General features: G+C 39.4%; 1 protein-coding gene across 2 annotated transcripts in view; it reads right to left on the bottom strand.

Moving 5' to 3' along the window:
* Positions 1-2718: 2718 nt before the first annotated feature.
* The window catches only part of PTCHD4 (patched domain containing 4), an 88010-nt gene continuing 68736 nt past the window's right edge, over positions 2719-21992 (bottom strand). For both annotated transcript variants that reach the window (XM_074820818.1, XM_074820819.1), the window contains exon 3: positions 2719-4352. In XM_074820818.1, coding sequence (XP_074676919.1) covers positions 2719-4352 — 1634 coding nt within the window. The remainder of the gene's footprint in view (positions 4353-21992) is intronic.

Genomic DNA, 21992 nt, shown 5'->3' with positions numbered 1-21992 from the left:
AAATATGCACTTTTAAATGTGTGATTAATGTACTCCTAATGCACAACTGTAAAATGGGTCTGAAGTGTCTGTCCCTCTCCTATGGCCATAAAGGAAGCTCAAATATAAGTATCTACATTGTCAACATCTGAAGTTAGATAAGATGAATACTGGCTTTGATGGCTTTGGAAAATGCTACTTTCTTCAATACAATGCATGACAGAGATCCCTGGGATACATCTGGGCAGTACAAGAGAAGACCAGCAACTTCCCCTGTGACACCTCCAGAAGTGATACCCAAGGGTCACAGTTGTGCTGCAACAATCCAGGTTTTGTATGAGCAGAGGAGGAAATGTAAGAAGAAGTATGGAAAGCTTGACATTCATAACCTACTGTTCTAAAAAGGATGGATATTGCACAATGTCTTCAAGATGCAAATCAAAGTCCGTAAACACTTCCCAACTAGAGATGTATCTGAGCCATGAGCCAGCATTAAAACATCCCCTGCTCCTAAACCTCACTAAACTATTTAGATCTCAGTTTTACAAGTGGCCCTTGAAAATCTAGGGTCAAATCAGTAACCTTGATCTAGCTACACCTGAAGTTTAGATCTGGCTTCAAACTTTGGAAGCTTTGCCTATCTAGAAAGTTTGTCTTTCTCTAAAACCTGTTGAATGCAAAAGGTTCCTTGAACAATCAAGATCTGTGACCACTCCTAAAACACAGAGGTCATTTTTGGCAAATGGTAATGGCAAAGTACAGAAAGTATAGAGAAGAGGAGAAACTGCATTCCTTGGAAACAGAAGCAGCTAATGAATGTTAGAACTGGCATTCAAATGGCTTTTTGTGCCACAGGTGAATTTCCTCTGGCTTTCCCTAACCATGAAACAGCAGGAAGAGGTGAGACATGTCACATAACAAAGAATCAACTTCTTGCAGAGAGCTTTTTAGTAAAACATATGTACTCACCCTCATCAGCAAACTCTGCAGGTTTGAGACTGAACTAACCAGCCACAAATAGACATGTATACACATTTTGGAAGGCAAACAGCTTCCTGACGTCTTTTAAATGTACCCACAAGTAATACAAAGTAGACATAAACACTCCATAATAATGATATCTTTACATAGTGTCCTCATGGATACTATATATTCAGGAAGACATTGTTCATGTAGGTGATGCTATACCATATTCCAGAGAGTAGAAAGCAAGCCCTTTTAAAATACTGAAAGGAGAGATGGACATGGCAAGCTCCAGCGTAAAACTGGGCCAAGAGCGAACTGAAATGGCTAGATCTTTTTTCATCCCTTCTCTTGGGCTACTAAGCTGTGTAGTTTACAAAGCAGAGAGAGTCATTCATAGTTCTTTACAGTACAGTTTCTAGTGTCACATTGTAACTGTGATTTACTGCACTCTTCTGTGAAATTTCAACTGCCATAACAAAGCTTTATGTTGCAGACATCAACATTCAAATATTTAGGTATAATAAAAATAATAACGACATTTCGCCCTCCCCTTTCCTTCCCACAGGGGACTGATCTGTCTTTTTACAACTAGGGGTTGATTGAGCCCCGTGCAAACCTTAACAAGGTCTTTTATGTGTATATGGCAAGTATTTGACTGACGTTCTGCTTAAAGAAAGGGAAAATCCCACTTCCTGCAGCATATTGCAGGGACCAGCAAACATATCCTTTTGTCTGTTGGACCAAATATATAACGATAATACTGTGCAGGTGTTCCAGAGCTGACTCAGCTGTTACACGATCACGTTATGCCTGTGATATGCAATCCATCATTACATTTAAAGCACCTGCTTGATTAATATTCAGTCTCTAATGTCAACACTGAGAAATTAGAATTCAGAAGTGTTACACTGCAGGAACTACAAACACTGCTGCAGTGGCAATGGCCTGGGTTAGTTTCGTGAGATCTGTTAGTTCAAGGGGGATTTCATAATTCAGAAATACATAAAAAGTGTGTGTGGTATTAACTACCAGCTGTGACCTCTTGGGATAAATGACACGTGTCACATTTAAAGAAACTAAAAGTTAAATTTCCAAATGGCTATGATTATTTCTTCTATATAAACAGTACCTCTCTCCCTTAGCAGTATAGCTTTGCCATCCATAGTCACAATAACACTCTAATTGTGGTGTTACATATATATATGGTACACTAGAATTGGGAAGTACTTTGGCTTAGATTGTTTTAAAAGTCTACTTCCCAAGTGCATAGGTTTCATCTTAACCAACTTGCTCAAGAGAATAAGAAAAACATTACCATGGCATTTTTTTATCTCTCTTGGTCTTGTTCCCTTTTCTCATTTGAAATGTTGTTTTTTCTTTTCCATGGACAATTTTATGAAACAAATCTGCCTGTTTCCCTACTGTTTTCTTAATGGCAATTCTTTTTTCATCTTTGCTTCAGTCCTACACACAACAGATCAAGCAATCCCCATTAGAGCTACAGTTCGAGATTCAGGAACACTTAATGGCCAACAGACTCTTCCCTGGTGGAGAATGAGGATTCAAAGGAAACATCTGAGATTATTTTTACTTTCATTATTTTTGTTAAAAAAAGTTTGCACCTTGATGTGTCATGAATACCCCTTCTTGATCTTCCTTTGCCTTGTCAGACCTGGCCAGCACAAGCAGCTGAGATCTTTGCTCTATTTTCCCTGCATCTCTGTGCAACGCTTTTTTAAAAAGAGAATATACTATTATTTTTTTCTAAGCCTTTCAGACAGCTGTAACATGATCAGGATTCTCCTGAATCTCTATGCATTCAATCTCTTCTCGTTCCTTCCTTTTGGCCCGTTTCTTTTTCTTGTGGTGCTTTTTGGAAGGTGGGAAAAAGGTTAGAAAGACGGGCAAAATAACAAAACAGTGCAGAAGTGTGCAACTGCCGGCAAGCAGCAAGCATTTGAACAGTGTGAAGGTCAAGTTTGAAGGCACAAAGAGAAGGGGGACCAACCCAATAAGAAAAGAAGAAACGTTCTGCAAAATGGCTGTCCCATGCTCTTGGAGGGAGTTCTTTATACACTGAGTTCGAGTGTGCTCAGTAGCTAGTACAAATGTATAAAGCAGGGGTGCACAGTGATCTATGGCAAAATTCAAAGTGTAGATAAGGCACAGTATAGAAATGCAATCCATGTCTACATTCCATAAGGTCATCAAGCCGAGGACACCCAACTCTATTGAGGTGACGCTGAGAATTAACCAGAAATTTCCCAGAGGATGGATAACCAGGAAAAAGGTCAGTATTAACACCAGCAGGATGCCAAAACCAGAAATCAGGACAGGCATAGTTACTGATAAACCATAGTGGTCCATGAAAACAAAAGTAGGGTTGAACACAATGAATTTGATGCTTTGTATAAGAGAGAGTGGCCTCAGCTTCTCCAACAGTTCTACCGCCTCCCTCTGTGTGTTTTCACTAGTCCTGGCCACCAGGTACAAACGAGAAGCAATTATGTTGTTCTCATCTCCAGCTTTGGAGAAAATGATGTCATTTTTGAAGTGCTGGAATTCTGGCTTTTTTAAAAAGGAGCTCTGGAGGATGTTGATAAAGTCACTTTTGTTGGTTGCACTGATGTTACCCCCTCGAAGGTACTGGTAATACTGTTCAATCCAGGACACTGTATTGAATCCTTGGCTTAGTGTTTTTAAGTCTTCTTGCACAGTGCCATTCCAGTACTCCAAAGGTTCGTAAATGTAGAAACCTATCACTGGGCTGTAGTTGCTGAAATACTTTTGCTGTATGAGAGCATAGGAGACACTTGGAGACTCACTGGCAAGAAGGTTGATGATGTTGGCTCCATCATTAATCTGTAAGCACCCCATAAAGGAGAAAGAGGCATAGATTAGATACAGTATCACCACAAATGGCTTGACATAGATGTTGGTAATCCACTCATTATAATGCTCTCGGAGGAAATGCTGGATAAAGTGATGCTGGTATGGGTTGGTCTCATGATGAGAAGTATGCTGATGGCCATCATTCATCATGGTCTGGAACCACACAGGTTTCCGGTCCAGGTATTCTGCTGAAGGGATTTTACAGCAGAAGATGCTGTGATAACGGTTTTGCTCCAATTGGCCAGCAAATACCAAGCAGGAGCCAAAGAAGGAGAAGATATAGAAGTAGTTCAACAGAATGGAGACACACATGTTCTGGCAAAAGACTTTTACAGCTTCAATGTTGGTGAAAGGGCTTGCACCCATGCCGAAGGCTATGAAATACAAGGAGCTTGTCATTGTGTAGGAGACCATGACATCTGAGTAGGCATCTGCTACTCTGTCCTTGAATGGCAGATTCTCTCTGGTCCGACGCCATCCTGAAAGAAGTTCAAACACTCCTTTGGTTCCATGACCTGAAATGAGAAAACAAAGTATATACATGTGCATATATAAAGGGGGTACCATCATCCTCCAGATTTTTCATCTTCCAGGAGTCAAAAAATGTTGTCAGCTGTTTTGTTATGATTTTGACACCAGTTAAACAAATGGAAAATTGTGAAGTGTCTGTCTAAAGCTAGATACCAGAATTTATATGCAGGTACTTAAATTAACAGCCCGATATTCTGAGACGTTCCATGCATAGAAATGAAATGATGGAATATGTTTTGAAAGACACTCATTGATTTTAATAGTCATTGAATTAGTTCCCAAATAGACTGCATATATAGGACAAAGGAGAACATGAAGTTTAGTTCAAGTCTGGGGTTCATTCTTGAAATTCCTTGTGGTATCCTACTACATCTTTCAAGGTTTAAGGAATTCAGTTTGAAACACTTACAAATGCAAGTAACAACATTTTATTTCAGAGAGTATAAATTAAAGACATTATTGAAGAAATTAGTAGGTGTGACCAAGAATGGGACGTCTTGGTTCTTCATGCTGGACAAAGGAAAAAATATACTACCATTAAGTACAAATAATGAGAATAATTTGTATGATGACTTTCTACCTACTGCGTGAAATTGGAACTTCTCAGTGATAGTACACAAGTTTCTACACTATATGAAATTTCACGTGTTGGTGGTAATGAGAGAGTACAGTACTGGCTAAATCATTGGTCCACATTCATTAATGGTTATATCTTCCCTCTGTCTCTCTTCCTCTCTCTCAGCTATCCACAGATCCTCCTGGTGAGAAGGAATTCCCTTAGCTCACATGAGAGGACATTCAGAAAAGAGTCAGATGTGGTCAGTGCTCCGTGACAGGTTCTTACTTTTTATTCCATTCTGAGAAGTATTTTAGGGGTATGATTTTTCAATAAATTAAAGTTTAATAGAGACTTACTTTCATTTTACTTATCACAATCACAGTCCAGGAAGTCTGCAGCTATTAATCTTTGGAACAGAATGGTAAAGTTGATTGTAATTTTACTAGAAAATGTTTAACTAGTAAAAGTTATTCATTATGTATCCATATTCATATAATTTATATGTTGCATATATACATATACACACCCCCATATTATTTTATTTCCCATTAGAGAATTTTAATCTGGAGGAAAATATAAAAACTAACATTAAAAAACACAGCCAAAGGGTTTGGTTTTTAAATTAAAATTTTGATCAAAAATTGAAAACACATGTTTGGGTTTGGATGAGAAAGTGGAAAGTTCTCTGCACTTTGGGTCAAGCCCTGACAAAATTCTAGAGAATGTAAGGAAACACATTACTGAGCAGAGAAAGAAATAGAAGCAGATTGCAGATGCTCCTGCCTCTGTTTTTGTGACTTCACTCTCTGCTGTAGAAGAATTGCATGCAAAAAAACATGCACAAAAGTAATTTTCTTGTAACAAAACCTGATATAAGACAACAGGAGATTTGCAAAATCAAATGTGTAATAGTGAACAAAAAGTCTGTTGAGTTTGTCCTTTGATTTAAATTGTTTGGATTCATACAGCTGCTTATGTTGCCCAGAGCAGACTCCTGACAGCCATTCTAGACAGGGAAAATTACAGCATAAACTGTCATGTTCTGTGAACGTTACCTGTTTTACTGCAAATCAGTGTCCCCAGTGAAAGATAAACATACAGTATTACAGAAGTCTTGCAGTTAGCAAAAGGCCTGTGTGGAAATGTTGCTCTCCTATGAATCAGCATCTTGGTTCAGAAGGGACCTTGAATTCCCTGGTAAGTTTATGGCGAGTCTGCTCAAATTCTCAAGGCACAGCTGTCTTGCACACTGTCACTGTTGGACCATCAAGCAGAAAGTATTGGCTCCTTGGGCTGAGTAAAGCTGCAGAATCCAGTGACTTGGATGCAATTTTATATTATGCTAAAAGCAAGCATGTATGTACCCTACAAGGTGTGGATCAGGCTGGCTGGTCACCACTTCCAGTGCCTATGTCCTGGCAAGGCTTAATTTAATGGTATAGGAATCATGGAATCATTTATGTTGGAAAGGACCTTTAAGATCATTGAGTCCAACCATTAACCTAACACTGCCAAGTCCACCGCTAAACCATGTCCCTAAGCACCACATCTACATGTCTTTTAGATACCTCCAGGGATGGTGACTTAACCACTAAACCTCCAATCTAAACCTCCCCTAGTGCAACTTGAGGCTGTTTCCTCTTGTCCTATCTCTTGTTACTTGGGAGAAGAGACTGACACCTACCTTGCTACAACCTCCCTTCAGGTAGTTGTAGAGAGCAATAAGGTCTCCCCTGAAGCTCCTTTTCTCCAGGCTAAACAATGCCAGTTCCCTCAGCCACTTCTCATAAGACTTGTGCTCTAGACCATTCACCAGCTTTGTTGCCCTTTTCTGGACATGATCTGGCACCTTAATGAGTGTGTTTCATTCTCTTTTGTTGACAGCTGAGAACAATGATCTCTTTCAGATGTCTGTGCTCACCTCCTCTCCATCTAGCAATTGATTCTAGATGTTTTTTTTCCAGACATTTCTGACAAAGGGCCTGGCTTGTTCATATCCCATATGTTCATAACACCTCTCTTTCTGAACAAGCTCCTGACCTCATTCTTGCACATTTTCTTCTGGCTTTAGGCACCCTTCTCTTTCTCCCTCTCTCTTTTTATTTTCTTCTTTTATGAGGAAGGCTGAGAGGATGAGTAATAACACAGGTTTTCCTCTCCTTTTGTGTGCTTTTCTCTTTTGGGTTGAGGCAATCCCATGCATGAATACAGGCTGGGTGATGAGTGGATTGAGATCAGCGCTACAGAGGACTTATAGATATTAGTGGATGGAAAAGTGACTATGAGCCAGCAAAGTGCACTCGCAGCCCAGAAAGCCAACTGTGTCCTGGGCTGCATCAAACGAAATGTGGCGAGCAGGTCGAGGGAGGTGATTCTGCCCCTCTACTCTTCTCTCATGAGACCCCACCTGGAGTACTGCATCCAGCTTTGGGCCTCCAATGTAAGAAGGGCAAGGACCTGATCGAGTGGGTCCAGAGGCGGGCCATGAAGATGATCGGGGGGCTGGAGCACCTCCCTTATAAGGACAGGATGAGATATTCAGGGTTGTTCAGCCTGGAGAAGAGAAGGCTCCAGGGAGACCTTACAGCAACCTCCCAGTACTTAAAGGGGCTACAGGAAAGATGGGGAGGGACTCTTTATCAGGGGGTGTAGTGACAGGACAAGGGGTAATGATTTTAAACTGAAAGAGGGTAAATTTAGACTAGATATAAGGAAGAAATTCTTTACTGTGAGGGAGGTTGAGGCACTGGAACAAGTTGTCCAGAGAGGCTGTGGCTGCTCCCTCCCTGGAAGTGTTCAAGGCCAGGTTGGACGGGGCTTTGAGCAACATGGTCTAGTGGAAGGTGTCCCTGTCCATGGCAGGGGGGTTGGAACAAGATGACCTTTAATGTCCCTTCCAACCCAAATGATTCTATGATTCTATGATCTTCCACTGGGGGCAGAGTGATCTTACTGAGCAGAGATGTTTTTTTCTGCCTCAGTTTCCTCTCTTTTCCCACTCTCTCAGGCACTCTGCTCTGATCTAAGACAAAGGGAATCCTTGTTCTACAGACCTCACATTGGAAAGACTAATTTAGGGTCTAGCTGGGACTTTGAGAACACATTTCCTCCTTAACTCCTCTCTTCTGCCTTTAACAACGTGACCCACGTTGAGTCAAACCAAGACTAGCTCTACCTCTATCTAGTTGACCTGACAAAATGCAGAGAGAGATATTCAAGAAAAGTATGTTGGAAACAGGACACATAGAGTAATTTTTTTCCATTTCAGCCTCTGAGAGTTTTACACTCAGTCGAAAGGCCTGACAAAACCAGAGGCTACATTTGCAACATCATGTTTGGAGGCATTGAGGGACCTTTATTCACCTGTCTAACCCATTTTTAAATACACTCATACTTTTGGTTGCCACAGCCTTCTGTTACCAGGTGCTTTATAACTTCATTACTTGCTGAATGAAGGAAAGACTTGCTTTTGTTTGTTTCAAACTCTCAGCCAGTAAAACTTTATGACTGAACTAAACAAAATGTGAAGCTATTGGTCCATGAGCAGTGTCCTTAATATAACTTGTTCTATGCATGTGTCCTTTGTTCCTGGGATCTCCCATCTCAATAGTCCCAGTGTTCCTCACCCTTCTGACATCTCTCCTTGACCACATGTCCACAGCTAGTTGTGTTCTCCCTTGCTGGCTGTCCAAGATGTATGTGCTAATTTGCCATCTCGGTGCTCCCAATAAAATATAAAATAGCTGAGTTCTGCCTCCTACCTCCTCTAGGAGGTACTAGTCTGGGACTTTTCCCTCTTTCTAGGCATGAGTTTTCACAAAGCTTCTAGGATTGCCGTAGTATCTGAGATCTCTATCCCTCTTCCAGATGTCACTGAAATGGGCTCATTATTTGTAGGCTGTTGTTATACATGCAAATGTCCAATGAAAATAACTGTGGGAGTCTCCTGTTAGGAATCACAGCTAAAAGTGATTGTCAAAATCAAATAAAAATAAAAGATTTTGAAACTGTTAAAACAGATAGTGTGGGTCATTGTAATGTTTTTAAATTGGAAATTTAATAAACAAGTTCTTTTGCAGAAACAGTTTAAATTATGATGGATTGGCCCTTTCCAAAGAAACCTTAAGTGAAACAATCCTCTACCAACTCTGTCAACAATTTACAGTAACATTGACTTTTCCTTGTTTATTCCGAAGTCTCACTTATCTGCCCACTACAAGGTTATGTTCACAGTTGCATCTTTGCCATGCTTTTATTATTATTAATTTATAAATTTTAGTGTATCACATTCTTAGTGATGAGTACCTGGGTGCATTTAATCTTAGGGTAGGTACATAATGACTAATAGAGGTTTTATTGTGAAACATACATATGCAAAGACTACCCAAGAGTATACACTAATGTGTATGCATAAACTTGTGTTAATACTGAAAATTAAAATACTGTAATTAGTCTCTAGACTTTTTTCCAAATAGAACAAGTAGTATCTTAAGGAAATAAAATATTGATATTTATAACTTCTTTGAGGATGAAAATTGCCACTGATTTTCTTATTATTATTATTACACAAATGTAAAATTTGCACTTATCCCCCTTTTACAGACAACTTCAGCTCTATCACACAAATACAGGAATTAGGGAATACAGTGCTGTAATTCCCTTGCTGCCACAAGAAGAAATTTTTGCCTGACTGGTTTCCCCACATCATTAATCTGATACCAAGTTTTCCAGTCAGCCTCTGTTGTTCTCTTCAGATAAGCAGGTCTATTCCCCTTTCCCAACAAAGATACAAAGCCATTTTTTTCTGAACATTTTCTGACATTTCTGATGATTCAGACACTACAGTCACTGTAAAATTTTATTCCTTCAGCTTCATCGTTAATGTCACTGACAACATTGACAGTGAAGTTAAGCTCACGGAGCAGTTCTAGGAAGGTTCACAGGGTCTTTGACTCTGGGTCAAAACTACCAAATTTCTCTGGTACTAACATGACATGAACGAAGTACAACAATTTTTTATTTGCCAGACAGGCAATGGCCTATGACTACTTAAGAAGAAAGGAGACAACAGAAATTTTTATTCCATTACTAGTGAGGTTAGGAGAGCAAATAAGGGAGGCTACAGAGAAGGTGGAAATATAGAATGCTTTTTCTGCCTCAAATTTCAAACCAAGATATTAATTATGAGAAGATATTTAAAATAAGTTTGAGGAGGATAGGGATAGAAAGTAGAAGAGTGAAATAACAGATTAAAGACTGCTTGAATCAGTTAAATATATTCAAGCTGGAAGAGCCTGGAGAAATAAATCAACTAAAAGCTAAGTCAAAGCAATCTCTGAACTATTAGCATTCACCTTAGAGAATGAAAGTAAGTGGGATGGTCCAACAAGAACAGAGAGAACAAGCATAGCATCTATCTTCAAAAAAGAGAAAGATGATGACCTGCAGAACTTAGTCCATCAGCTTAGTTCCTATCTCAAAATATAATAGAATAAGTAATTGCTAACCAATTTACCATCATTGAATGGGTAGGAAGGTGAACACAAAAAGCTAATATAGGTTTATCAAAAACAAACAATCTGAAGGCAACCTATTTTCTCTCTTTGAAAAGTAACTAGCCTAATGGAAAGAAGGAGGAGACAGACCATCTATCTCAGCAAGGTTTTTAATACCTTTCTAATGGACTTAGCAAGTTTTTTAATGTTATTGTACTTAGTATTCTGACAATGAAATTAAGGGAATAGCATCTAGAGGAAAACATGCGAAATATGCATTCAACTGATTGAAAGTGTGCACATATAGAGTTGTTTCCAATGATCTATCAATTTTCACAGGGACATTTTAAGAGAGATTACATCAAAGGTCCATCTTGGGCTTGGTTTTTTTTTTTGTACTTTCTGTTAATGATATGAACACTTATGGAATTTTTGTGTGAGGCTAAACTGCAGAGGGGTTCAAACCATCTATAGAGCAAGACTTTAAACTTGGAGAGTTGGTCAGAAATTGATAAGATGAAGCTTAATGAAGATAAATGCAAAGTACTTTGTGTTAGGAAATCAAATGAAAGAAATGCATAATATGGCGTAACAGGTGATGGAGAAGTGAGACAAGATTGTTTAGAGGATATGGGGAACTTCAAAGGGAATAAGTAAAAAGTATTCTGTTATGACATGTAAAAAGCTGAATTAATAGTAATAACAAAAATTTGGAAGCAATAATTTTGCTTACTTTAGTATGATAGAGGCATGAACTGAAGCAGTTTTGAAATGGGGCATGATATTTTCATAGAATCATAGAATGTTTTGGGTTGGAAGGGACCTTTAAAGATCATCTAGTTCCAGCCCCCTGCTCTGGGTGGGGATATTTAAAAGAAAAAAAAAAAAAAAAAAAAGGAAAAAATAAGGTGAACACCTTGGGGAATAAAATGAGCAAACAATAACCTCTTTGTGAAATATGAAAACACAAAAAAGCTGAATGAGTTGGCTTTTTTCCCCCAATAAACTGGAATGTCAATGGGAACTCAATAACATTCAACATGAAAAAATTATTATGAAGAGGACAGCAATCAATTCTTTCTCATTTCTACTAGGAGGAGGACAAGGAATCATTGGTTTAATTTGCAGGAAAAAAAAAATCGGTTAGATATCAGGAAAAACAAAGCTTTCTTCCTCTAAGGTTCATTAAACACTGGAACATACTATCTGAGGAGATTATAAAGTCTTCTTCATTGCAAGTCTAAAGATTAGATTAATAGATGTTAATGGAGGTGCTAGGTACAGCCTGTCTTAGTGCTGTGAGGTAGATTTTATGCAGTTTCCTGAGGTCTCTTACTTCTGTACCATCATACCTAGATGCTTAGGATTACTTAAGCATGAACACCAGTCTGCCTTCTGTATTGTCTTAACAAAAGCATCCCTGTTCAGCATTTATCTGTTGCTTCTGCCACAAGCCATCACCTTCTTGGTATAGAAAGTTGATCTGCATGTATCACTCACCATAGTATTGACTAAGATCCCAGTCTGAAGTCACCAGGCACTGCTGGAAGGGAGGCTGGGTACTGGCAGCTTTTGTAAACTTTCTAGGAAGGAAGATCAGCATGACTCTGCACTTTTTTTGCATCAAGTTATAAAGAAGAGGGTTTGCTGCTATAGGTAATAGCAGTTAATGTGGTGATATCCGTGTTGCTTATGCTATATTTCAAATTTAAAAAAAAAAAAAAAAAGCCTCAGAAGTAAGTGTCATAGCACAGCTTTAGTCAACATTTCTGCACTGACACCCAAGTATTATATTCAGTTTTCATTAACAGCCACACCTGTAATCTTGCCATGTATACACAACATGCAAGGACAGCTTTCTTTTAAATCATAGTGGTGGGCAGTAAGTATAATTTTACACTAAAATTCTTTACTGTGAGTCTACTGGAAATAACCTTTCCACTATTTTATCTAGAAAAATAACCCATAACTCCTTGAGGGAGGAATTACATTTTTTTCCCCCTGAGAATAGACAAACAGGACACGCGGAGATTTTTTTTCTTCCTTAGCACTAGAGAGGCCAGTTCATCTCCTGGAAAAACTGGGCTTGTTTTCTCTAATCAATGCTCCATGACAGCAGGGGCTATGGCCATTAGTAGTATATTGACATGACCTATTCTCTGTCTAATTAAATGTTTTAACACAATATACTTTATTTACGTGAAACTTAACAGCCTGTGGTATTCAGAAGATGAGGCTGTGATCTAATATTCTCTTCTGGTCTTAAAACTTATAAAATGATGCACTTATCCAGGTCTATTGGTTTGCAAATACACCACGTTTTAGATAGTTTAGGCTCACACAATCACTTTTTTACAGAGGAGGAATTTTGCATCTCAACACAATGCAATGTAGGATGCATTTGTTCTGCTTAATCACTAATATTAGTATCCTCACTTACAACTAAAAAACTGAAGCACGGAGATTAAGCAAATTAATCACAGCTGCCAAGGACTGTCCAAATTTCAGGAGGGAAGAAGTAATAGAAAGAATAATTAAACTACTTCTTTATGAAGAGCCAGTAAATCCTTGGGGTCCTTGATGGAGAAGGCAAAGAGGATTTGGATCTTGGTAATACCCTAGGTAGCATTAGGATCTACGAGGAAATGTGTACCTTAATCTATATCCTGTTCCATAAAGGTAAACCTCAGCACAACTCATTCAGGCAAGAAGAGGACCTTGACCACAAGGCTGAGTAAACAACTTCGCAACTTGATTAAGGATAAGGAGGAGATAGAGTATATTGTTTAAAAATAATCTAAAAATACAGATGGGAAAAGAATGATTTTAATTTTATATCTTTCTAGGTACCTCTTAAATGATTGTAATTGAATTGTTCACATAGTTGGATGGTTGACCATTTCTTCTTTATTTAGTTTTCCTTTAGTTATTGTGCTGTTTAAGTGGTAACTAGGGCAACTAAGGGGGTCTGATGAGGCAGATGAGGGACTAAATCACTCTCACAGTCATTAGTGACTCCAGAACTCTTTCTCCAGAGCCTCAGCTTCATCCTACCAGTAAGATGCCTGGAATGGTGAAGACTTTGGGGATAGAGGGTCTAAGTGTGGAAGCAATGCACTGCCGATTGGCATTGTCCAAAGGGAGGAGTTTCCTTGAGTCATAGGGATTATCAGTGATATTACAATATTTATATCTTCTGAATGTCAATGAGTTTACAGTGACAAAAATAAATTCCAGCTAAGATCTGCTGATGAATCTCCTGCAGAAATTTTGTTTTCACTAAACATATAATTCTTTATCTCATTTGATACATGCATTTTGTGATATTAAAAAGCATCTAAACAGAGAAATTAAATCCTTTCTAGGTACATCCTCCTTGTGATGCCATGACATACACATTTTTTTCTCTAACCAGGTATAGGCAGACATGCTGACAGAGGCATGTTTACAACCTGCTGTGCCTTTCCATCTTGAAAAGTATGCAAGGTAGAATTGTTCTTTTAGGTACCTGGTCCCTATCATAATAAATTGGCTAATTTACAGAAGTGGGTTTTATAGCAGGAGTGTTTAACCAAGTGCAATGAAACCTCAGCCAGTTAAACAATGCATCTTTAGCAACAAGGACCTCAGGGAAATCTCCAGTGCTACACAAGAGATTTTGGTATTGATAGATTTTAACACTTCTGACAAACACAGCAAATGTACTTAAAGCTATCGTAACTATCATAAATGAAGTCAGTTATGCTTAATAGATATTTCAATTTCCTTAAAGATATTTCTGACAGCCTATGGCCACTTCACAGGTCTGAACACTTTAGTGGCTTCCAGCTTCCAAGTTTCAGTGTATCCCCATTGCAATGTGAACCCCATTAAAAAAGTAACAGTGCATCATGGGGCACTTCTGTTAAACATACAGACTATGACTGATGCCTTCATGTGTGCTCCAAGTGATTGCATTTATTTCTGCTCACACAAGCACTTCTGAATGCCTTTTAAATAATTCTGGGAATTGCTCATGAGACCACAACACAAAAGAATTAGTCTTCTCATGGGCATTCCAGTGGAGTCTGGCAGATAGCAACCCTGTGAGTGTTTGAGTCTGAAAATCAGTGAGGAGAGAGGCAAACATTTGACTGACTCTGTCTGGTGTTTGCTGTGTAATGGCACTTCAGAAGAGCTCAGTATCAGCCTAACACTGCTCCCATAAATACTGCCAGCTTCTCAACTACAGCCATAGCTGTGGTAGCTGATGTCCCTGTAGCGACTACAGCAGGAGATGTTGACTGCTTCAGCCTAAGGTTACTTATCTGCATGACTGTCCCAATGAAATGTCTGTCTCTTTTCACCTGTTAGAAAGGGAGCTAAGACTTTTAAACTAGGAGCCTGACTTTTAGACTGCTAAAATTACATGAGAATAATCATATCTTCTGTTTGCATTATGTTTTCTTAAATCTTTCCTCTGCAGGAGAAAGTCTATGTAGAAACATATGCCTGTAGAAGAAGAAAATGATGTAGCAGACATAGAGGAGTCCCTCTGTTAATTTGCCTTCCAAAATCCTAAGGAACACCAATCTGTGAGTTACATTAATGCCAATCTGTTGGAAACACAGATGAAAAGTGATGGTTCACTTGCTCTTTTGGTCTCCCTTCTTTTACATACTCTCTTCATCTAATCGGCTCCACAGTCCTTGACAGCCCTCTCACTCTACCTTTTCCCATCCGCCTCAAAATAAGTGTAGTCCCAAACAACATAAAGAAGCCCAGACATGAGCAAGCAACTCTGGGAACTGGGCTAGATCACATGATGATCATTTGCTTACATGTCACATCCCTTTGGCACATCCTCAATCTTTCATCAGTTTCTGTTTTTCATTTTGCAGACTCCACAGCAAACACTGTTATCCCTGTTTATACAGACTAGCATAATGGGACCTTGATTCTTGATCTGAATTAAGAATAATTAATGCTAACATGAATTTGGCATCTCTGATTTTGAATCTTATCCCATTTCGAACCTTTCATATTGACACGGCCTTTCCAGAGCTTCACCATAAACATTCCTGGGTAGAAGCCCAGGGGTGAGGGCTGGAGATGAGCAAAGACCTGCTAGTTCAAACCCAAACATGTTTCTAACTGAACCGTAGTGACACCACTTTGTATTCAAGGTTTGTTTGCTACAGTTCATTTTAAGGTCAAATTTTATGGTTTTTCATGCCTAGAAGCTCCTCTTCTTCTTGTTAGGAGGAACTGAAATATTAAATAACAACCACCCTTCCCCCATGCATTGAAACTGAGCTGAACATGAAGAAGATTTCAATGGATGTGATTAGTCATCAGGCTGCACACCTCATTATGTGAGATTTACGTTTGAGCTAACGTATACTGCTTGCAAATTGTATATAAAGTTGGAATCCTGCTTAGTTTTCTGCTGTGCTTAGCAATGAATTAAAATGCTTTTCACTGTTTCTCATCTAAGCCTTTTAATGAACATTGTAAACAAGGACTGCACATATGGAAATTGCTATTCATTGCTAGGAGTTTAAGTGACATATAGAAGACAGGGAATGAATTTAGATCAAGTTATTAATGAATTTATTATATATTCATTTATGCAAAAGATCATAAAATGGATTTGTGACACTGATCAGAACGCTTTGTTTATCACCTGGATTTGATAATCCAGTAACATCCAAAAGAAAACCATATGAATAAGGTACTAGTGAGTCTCAAGAAAGGAAGATGTTTTGATCAAGTGTGGATTCTGGCATCCAGAAAAAATAATGTATTCTTGAATCATTATAGAAACAATGAGCTTGGTCATTTGCTACTTTCTGGCAGAGAGAGCGCAATTGTGGATTCTTCAAATAAAAACAAAAAAAAAAAAAAAAAAAGTGAAATAGTTGGAGAAGCAAATAAAAGGTGTGAAAGAACATGTCTGAAAAACGACCAGTGTATGTGTAAGTTTCAAGCAAATGAAGAAAGCACATGAGTGTTTGAAGAGAGTGGAGTTATCCATGAGAGAAGTGTATAACATTTTCAGTGGCGGGACCCAGTTATGAAAGGGGAAAACTTTTAACTTTCAGTAACAAGATGCATTCCTCTGCACAATCTGAAGTCTCTGAACTGCAGGATACCAGAGTGTAACAAACAATAAACAGTAAAAGGTTCACGCTTCACTTTCCCCAGTGAAAACAGTCATTTGACTGACCGATGTCTCCTTGCTTGAACAGCTGGAAACTCTCCTGGACAAAGCTTTGCGGGGATTTATCTCCCTTTGAAAGGGATATAGTCTGTCTGATAGCAGATATTTCTCATACATCCCCAAAGCCTAATAGGGCACCATCTTTTTACACTGGCTGAAGGTCTGGTCCTGTGGTTGGCTTGGTTTGTGGAATTTGTAATATGTTAAAGAGTGTGAGTACTGCATCTTGACGGAAGTAGCTCATTTTCGATTGTTACCCCAGGGCCAGGCTCTCGCTGAGAAAAGCAGGGCTAACTTCTGTCTTGATAGTTAATGCAGGTCAAATTCATTCCTTCTCTAATAATTTCTATCTATCTGGAAATTACTTCAGACGGTGACACTGTGGTGCAGAGCACAGCACTCCTGCTCTTCACTTGGCCACTGAGGTTTCCATCTAAACTACTTAATCTTGATGTAAAACCACACCTTTTCTGCAATGAAGTGATAGCTCCAGACGAAACGAAATAAACCCATCTGCTGACAGGGTGATATTTTTAACAGCGCTGTTAGTGCAGTATTTGCTGACATTTGTTTACTTCAGAAAAGGGAGGAGGCAGAGCAGGAGGCAACATTAGCCCTTCGCTTCTGTTTGCTGGGAGTGAAGGAAATACAGGGGACTGACTCAGCAATTTGAAAAATAGGTATTAAATCTCCCTTTCCCTTCCCCAAAAGCCCAGGTTCTGCATTGCACAAGAATGTGGAGGAAGGCTGCTCTGCTGCCCTTGCCAATCCCGAGGAGGTGCTGGGGAAGAGGCGTTCGGCGCACTGCAGCGCTGGGTTGCCCGCGTCCCGCTGCAACACCGCAGCTCTGGCTCAGGTCATCCCACCCGTGGGACTGCTCATCCTCCCCTTCAGCCGTGAGACACAGGCAGCTGCCAAGTGGCTGATGCAGTGCTGTGGCTGCTGCCCTGTGTTATGATACACAAGCTGTGCTGCTCACAGAGTAGTGCTGTGGGGGAGCAACAGCCCTCTCCCATAGTCTCAGTTTGTCCCTACAAATTTACCCTGGGGATCGCAGGTTGCAGAGCCAGGATGCGTAGGTTGCATATATACCGTTTATGAAACAGCAGTGCCAGGGAATGCTGTAGATGCAGGAATTCATTCAGTCGAGCTGCCAAATGGTTGTAACAGTCCTCAGCATGCCTCTGCATGGGCAAAACCTATCCTTGGACCTAAGAGTTTCCTCTCATTAGACAAAAAGTGAAAAGCAAAATGAACCAGAGAGAGAAGAAATGACTTATCCAAATGACTGGAATAAAACCCTGCTCCTTACATTTCATTATGCAGATTTATCGAAGAATTACAACTACAACATATTGGTGCTATGCCTGCTGCTCCATGACTCCCACCTAGACTCATATCAAAATTGTTCGAAAACCTTTAACACTAATATGGACCATTCAGGAGGTTAAGAGGACTTGCATGTATTCATGGAGGAAACCTGCATGGAAAGTGTCATTAAAGTCAGAGACTTCACATTTGGACATGGAAGACAGTGAGCCAAGAAGTAGCCGGAGCCTTGGGGACTGTTTTGGGAAAGTATGACTTTATGCTTGACCTGTTGAAATCCTCATTTTTAAAGCACTTGCCACTGGCTACTGTCAAAGATAGGATGTTGAGCTAGATAAACCTTTTGGCCTGAATCAGTGTGAATGCTTTTACGTCCCTATGTATTCATGGGGCTGACTGCATTAAAATCCAAATGCATGTGGAGAATAAATTAAAGCTGTGCAACTGTTTTGGGCCTTAATTCTGGCATTTAGGTTTTTGACTTTATTAATTTTAGTCTTATAGTAATGCCATTTAGAAACCTGTCTTTGAATTGACACAAATACTTGCTTCATTCATTGCATGGTCCTATTTACCCTCAGCATTTGTACTGCACTGAATACAAATTGATTATTTTGCCATGGGTTGAATGGGTTGATGTAGTGCATGCATCAACTCCCACATGCACTACATACATTAATGAATATTATGACCTCTGTGAGATTGTTATGGATATTACACCAATTTTATTGCAGGGAAATTGAGGCATAAAGAAATTTAGTTTTAAAATATCACCAAGATCCATCAGTGAGCACTTGGCTTTGACCAGACCTTGCTGTTCTCATGTAACACAGGCCTTTTATTACAATTTATATGTTTAAAACTTGCTATCAAACAATATATGCATATGTCATACTTTGGGGATTCATACCTTGAGTGTTAGACCAAGACACAGAAGTAAACCATGCAAACTAATAGGCATCTGTTAAAATATGTTGTTTTCCCAATTTTGAAGATAGCACATGATGCTGCTTTTTCCACCAGCCCTAGGCTCCTTCCCTTGCAGCTTTTCAACCTTTTCAAAAAGCAGGGATGCCACCAACAAAGGCCTCCTTCCCTGCATGGCTCTGATTGTCCCCTCGAATGACGGGCCAGAGGACCCTGTGAAGAGCTGGAATTAGACCAACAAGTTCTTTCCCAGTTTTGTGCTACATGGCCTCATCTTCAAACTGCTTCTCATAAAACCTGGTGAAATGGTTGTAAATAAAGCACAAGATGAGCTTTCTTTTCATGGCAAAACTCCCACAGACATCTGATATGCCCAGTGTTGGCATTAAAAATATGAGTGGGCTGGCTTGTGTTGGACTTTAAAAAAGCCTTTTCCAGTCAGCAGCATTTAGCAGCTCATTAATGTATCTGAAACCTGACCTTTATCAGTCTGTCCCAGTGGGGTATAACTAAGCTTTCACTTAATTATTATGCTGACTAAACTCACTGTAGCCTTAAAACAATATATGAGCAACACTTCTGTTTTGGGGGTGTGTCTTTTTGCTAGGAATACCAGGAGCAGTTAGCCAGCTGGCTGCCCACACTTTTCCCAGTATTATTTTGAATATCCATAATTTCAAATGTGAATAATTTTGAACATTAAATTAGTTTGAATGTGTACTTTCCTAATACCTCAAGGAGGAAGAGAGTGGGAGGAGGACTGGAGAGGGAGTACTTTTTCTGATGAATTTTTGTTGTGCATAGATCCCTGCAGAGGTCATTGAAGATTCCTAATCTACATTCTAATGAGTTAAATATTTTTAGGGTTAATTTTCTGTCACAGAGGCCAGCTGGTGCAATCTAAGCTTTGCTATGCTGCTTTACTTCTTTAGCCTCCAAAATAGAATGGCCACATCCAAACCCGAATTTGCACCTGGGAATTATTTGGGAAAGTGCCATGGGCAAGGCAATATCATGCCAAGGAGCATGGGAGAAAGCATGTGGACATGGAGAGTGGACATGGGAGAAAGCACAATATGTTAATTCAGTTTATCATGCTTTTATAGAGATAGCTACACTGGTTGACAGTATTTACAGCTGTAAAGTTTACTGGTGGGAGGGAGAGGGACTGCCTTGCTTTACAGGATAACTGGCACAATAGTCTAGTGCCAGCTTTAGGACCAAACCTTTGTCTGTTCTGAGCCCATCACCCCGACCTGACTTTACAGTGTGCATTCATTAATTTCTCTGATCATTAAGAAAAGACTGAGTTTTTCTTGATAATAGGAATTGGGGAGATGACCTCTGCCTCTCTTTTCATCTGGTGTGCTGATTCAGCTATCTTTCTTCTCAAAAAATCTGATGAATAGAAGATTACCCCTTATAAGAAACCCAGTGCTGTGAAAGAAAAAGGAGGAATGAGGAAACTGCTAGATCCAGCTCCTTCAAACCCTCCACTTTTAGTGCTTTTGGTGACAGACTTTAAAATGCTGCATTGTCAGTCATTGTAATGGGTGTAAAACAAAGATACCCTGAGCCCAGACTACAGACCACATTCAATTGCTTGATAGATGTAACTGAGAGGTGTACAAAGTCTGGAAAGAAGCAGCCTGTTAGTCTGTTACCAAAAGAGGGTTTTGCTTGCTAAGCTCAGAAGAAAGAAAATTATAATCTACACCAGAAGCAAGGTGCTGACTGTTCTCAATGAATCACTGATCTCACGGCATGCTTCTTTTTATTACTTTTATGTCAGCAAAGCTTTGTGAGTAGCACTTCACAATGTGTCTTCAGTACATTGAATTTACTCATGAAGGCAAATAACAATAAATAAAAAATGAACAAACTATGTATATAAATCACTACAATTTAAATGTTGGACAGAATACAAAGTTACATCATGTTTTATAAAGAGATTTTAAGATTGTTTGCCTTCTACGGGAACTTATATATCAGTTTATTTTATATGATTACTTCTGAGAATGTTTCCCATTCATCCAAACCATGACATCGCAAATTACTGTTTCCCTTCAGTTTTAAAGAACTAAAAGTGATTTTAGATATTGTCATAAGTTATCATTATAAGACTGAGCCAGAAATTTGTACAGTTTCAGCCTATATCTCTCAAGCTGATAAATGATTGCTTTAATGGTGTTTTCATTCATGAGGCTCCAACTGCACTGTACAAACTTAAAAAATTGCTAAATACAATCCACAGCACTACGGCAAAATTTAAAAATGGAACAGCAAGGAGTATTAAAATTCGTTTTCTTACAACAACATTATCTAGGATCTGTAAGATGTACTTCCAAAGTATTTTTCAAAAGAAGCAGTACGTTAGCAAAACAGTTACTGGTTTTATAGGGCAATGTTCTCAATGATTTACCTCATTGAGTAGAGGTTATAGGTTTCCTCATGGCCTCCTTCCAGGGCAAGGCAGGAAAGGAGCTTTCTCCTACTTACTCTGCCCCATAATGCCTGCCAGCTGGCCAGCATGCCCATAACTGCCAAACAGTCACACGTGCACTTCTCTAAATCAACCACATCTGCCCGAGGTGACTTGCCATACCACAGGAGGAGAGGGGGAAGCCTGTGGGCTAAAGACAGGATTTGGAGCAAGATGTTTGGGAGATATTCTGTGGATGAACAATTAAAAAAATATATTCATATTCAACCTGTTGGAGTCCACACATTGTTAATTTTGCTGCTGCATCCACTCCTGCCATTACCAGTGTCATAGGAAAACAGCTGTTGCTGGAGATGATCCTGCTCTGGAAGAGCTGTGATCAGCTCCAGCCTGAGTCCCTGCACAGGCTGCAGTGGTGTAGGTCACTCTCCTGACCATGGGGTTGTCTTGCTTTCCTCCCCCACTCTCCTCATTTCTGCTTCCGTCTTTTCTCTTCGGGGCAAAAGAAGACTCACTTGCCCTTGGAGGAGATATGGAGAATGAATTAACACATGACATTTCTGGAAAAATGAATTTATGAGAATCAAGAATGTGTCTGAAGCTGATGGTATGGGGACAAATGTAAGAGATAAGGGAAATTTCTGAGAGTGATCTAGTATCAGGGCCTGA

Source organism: Strix aluco, chromosome 3, assembly GCF_031877795.1.
Source record: "Strix aluco isolate bStrAlu1 chromosome 3, bStrAlu1.hap1, whole genome shotgun sequence".
Taxonomy (NCBI): Eukaryota; Metazoa; Chordata; class Aves; order Strigiformes; family Strigidae; genus Strix; species Strix aluco.
The sequence above is the reverse complement of the archived record's forward strand: the minus strand, read 5'-3'. Positions and strand labels throughout refer to the sequence as shown.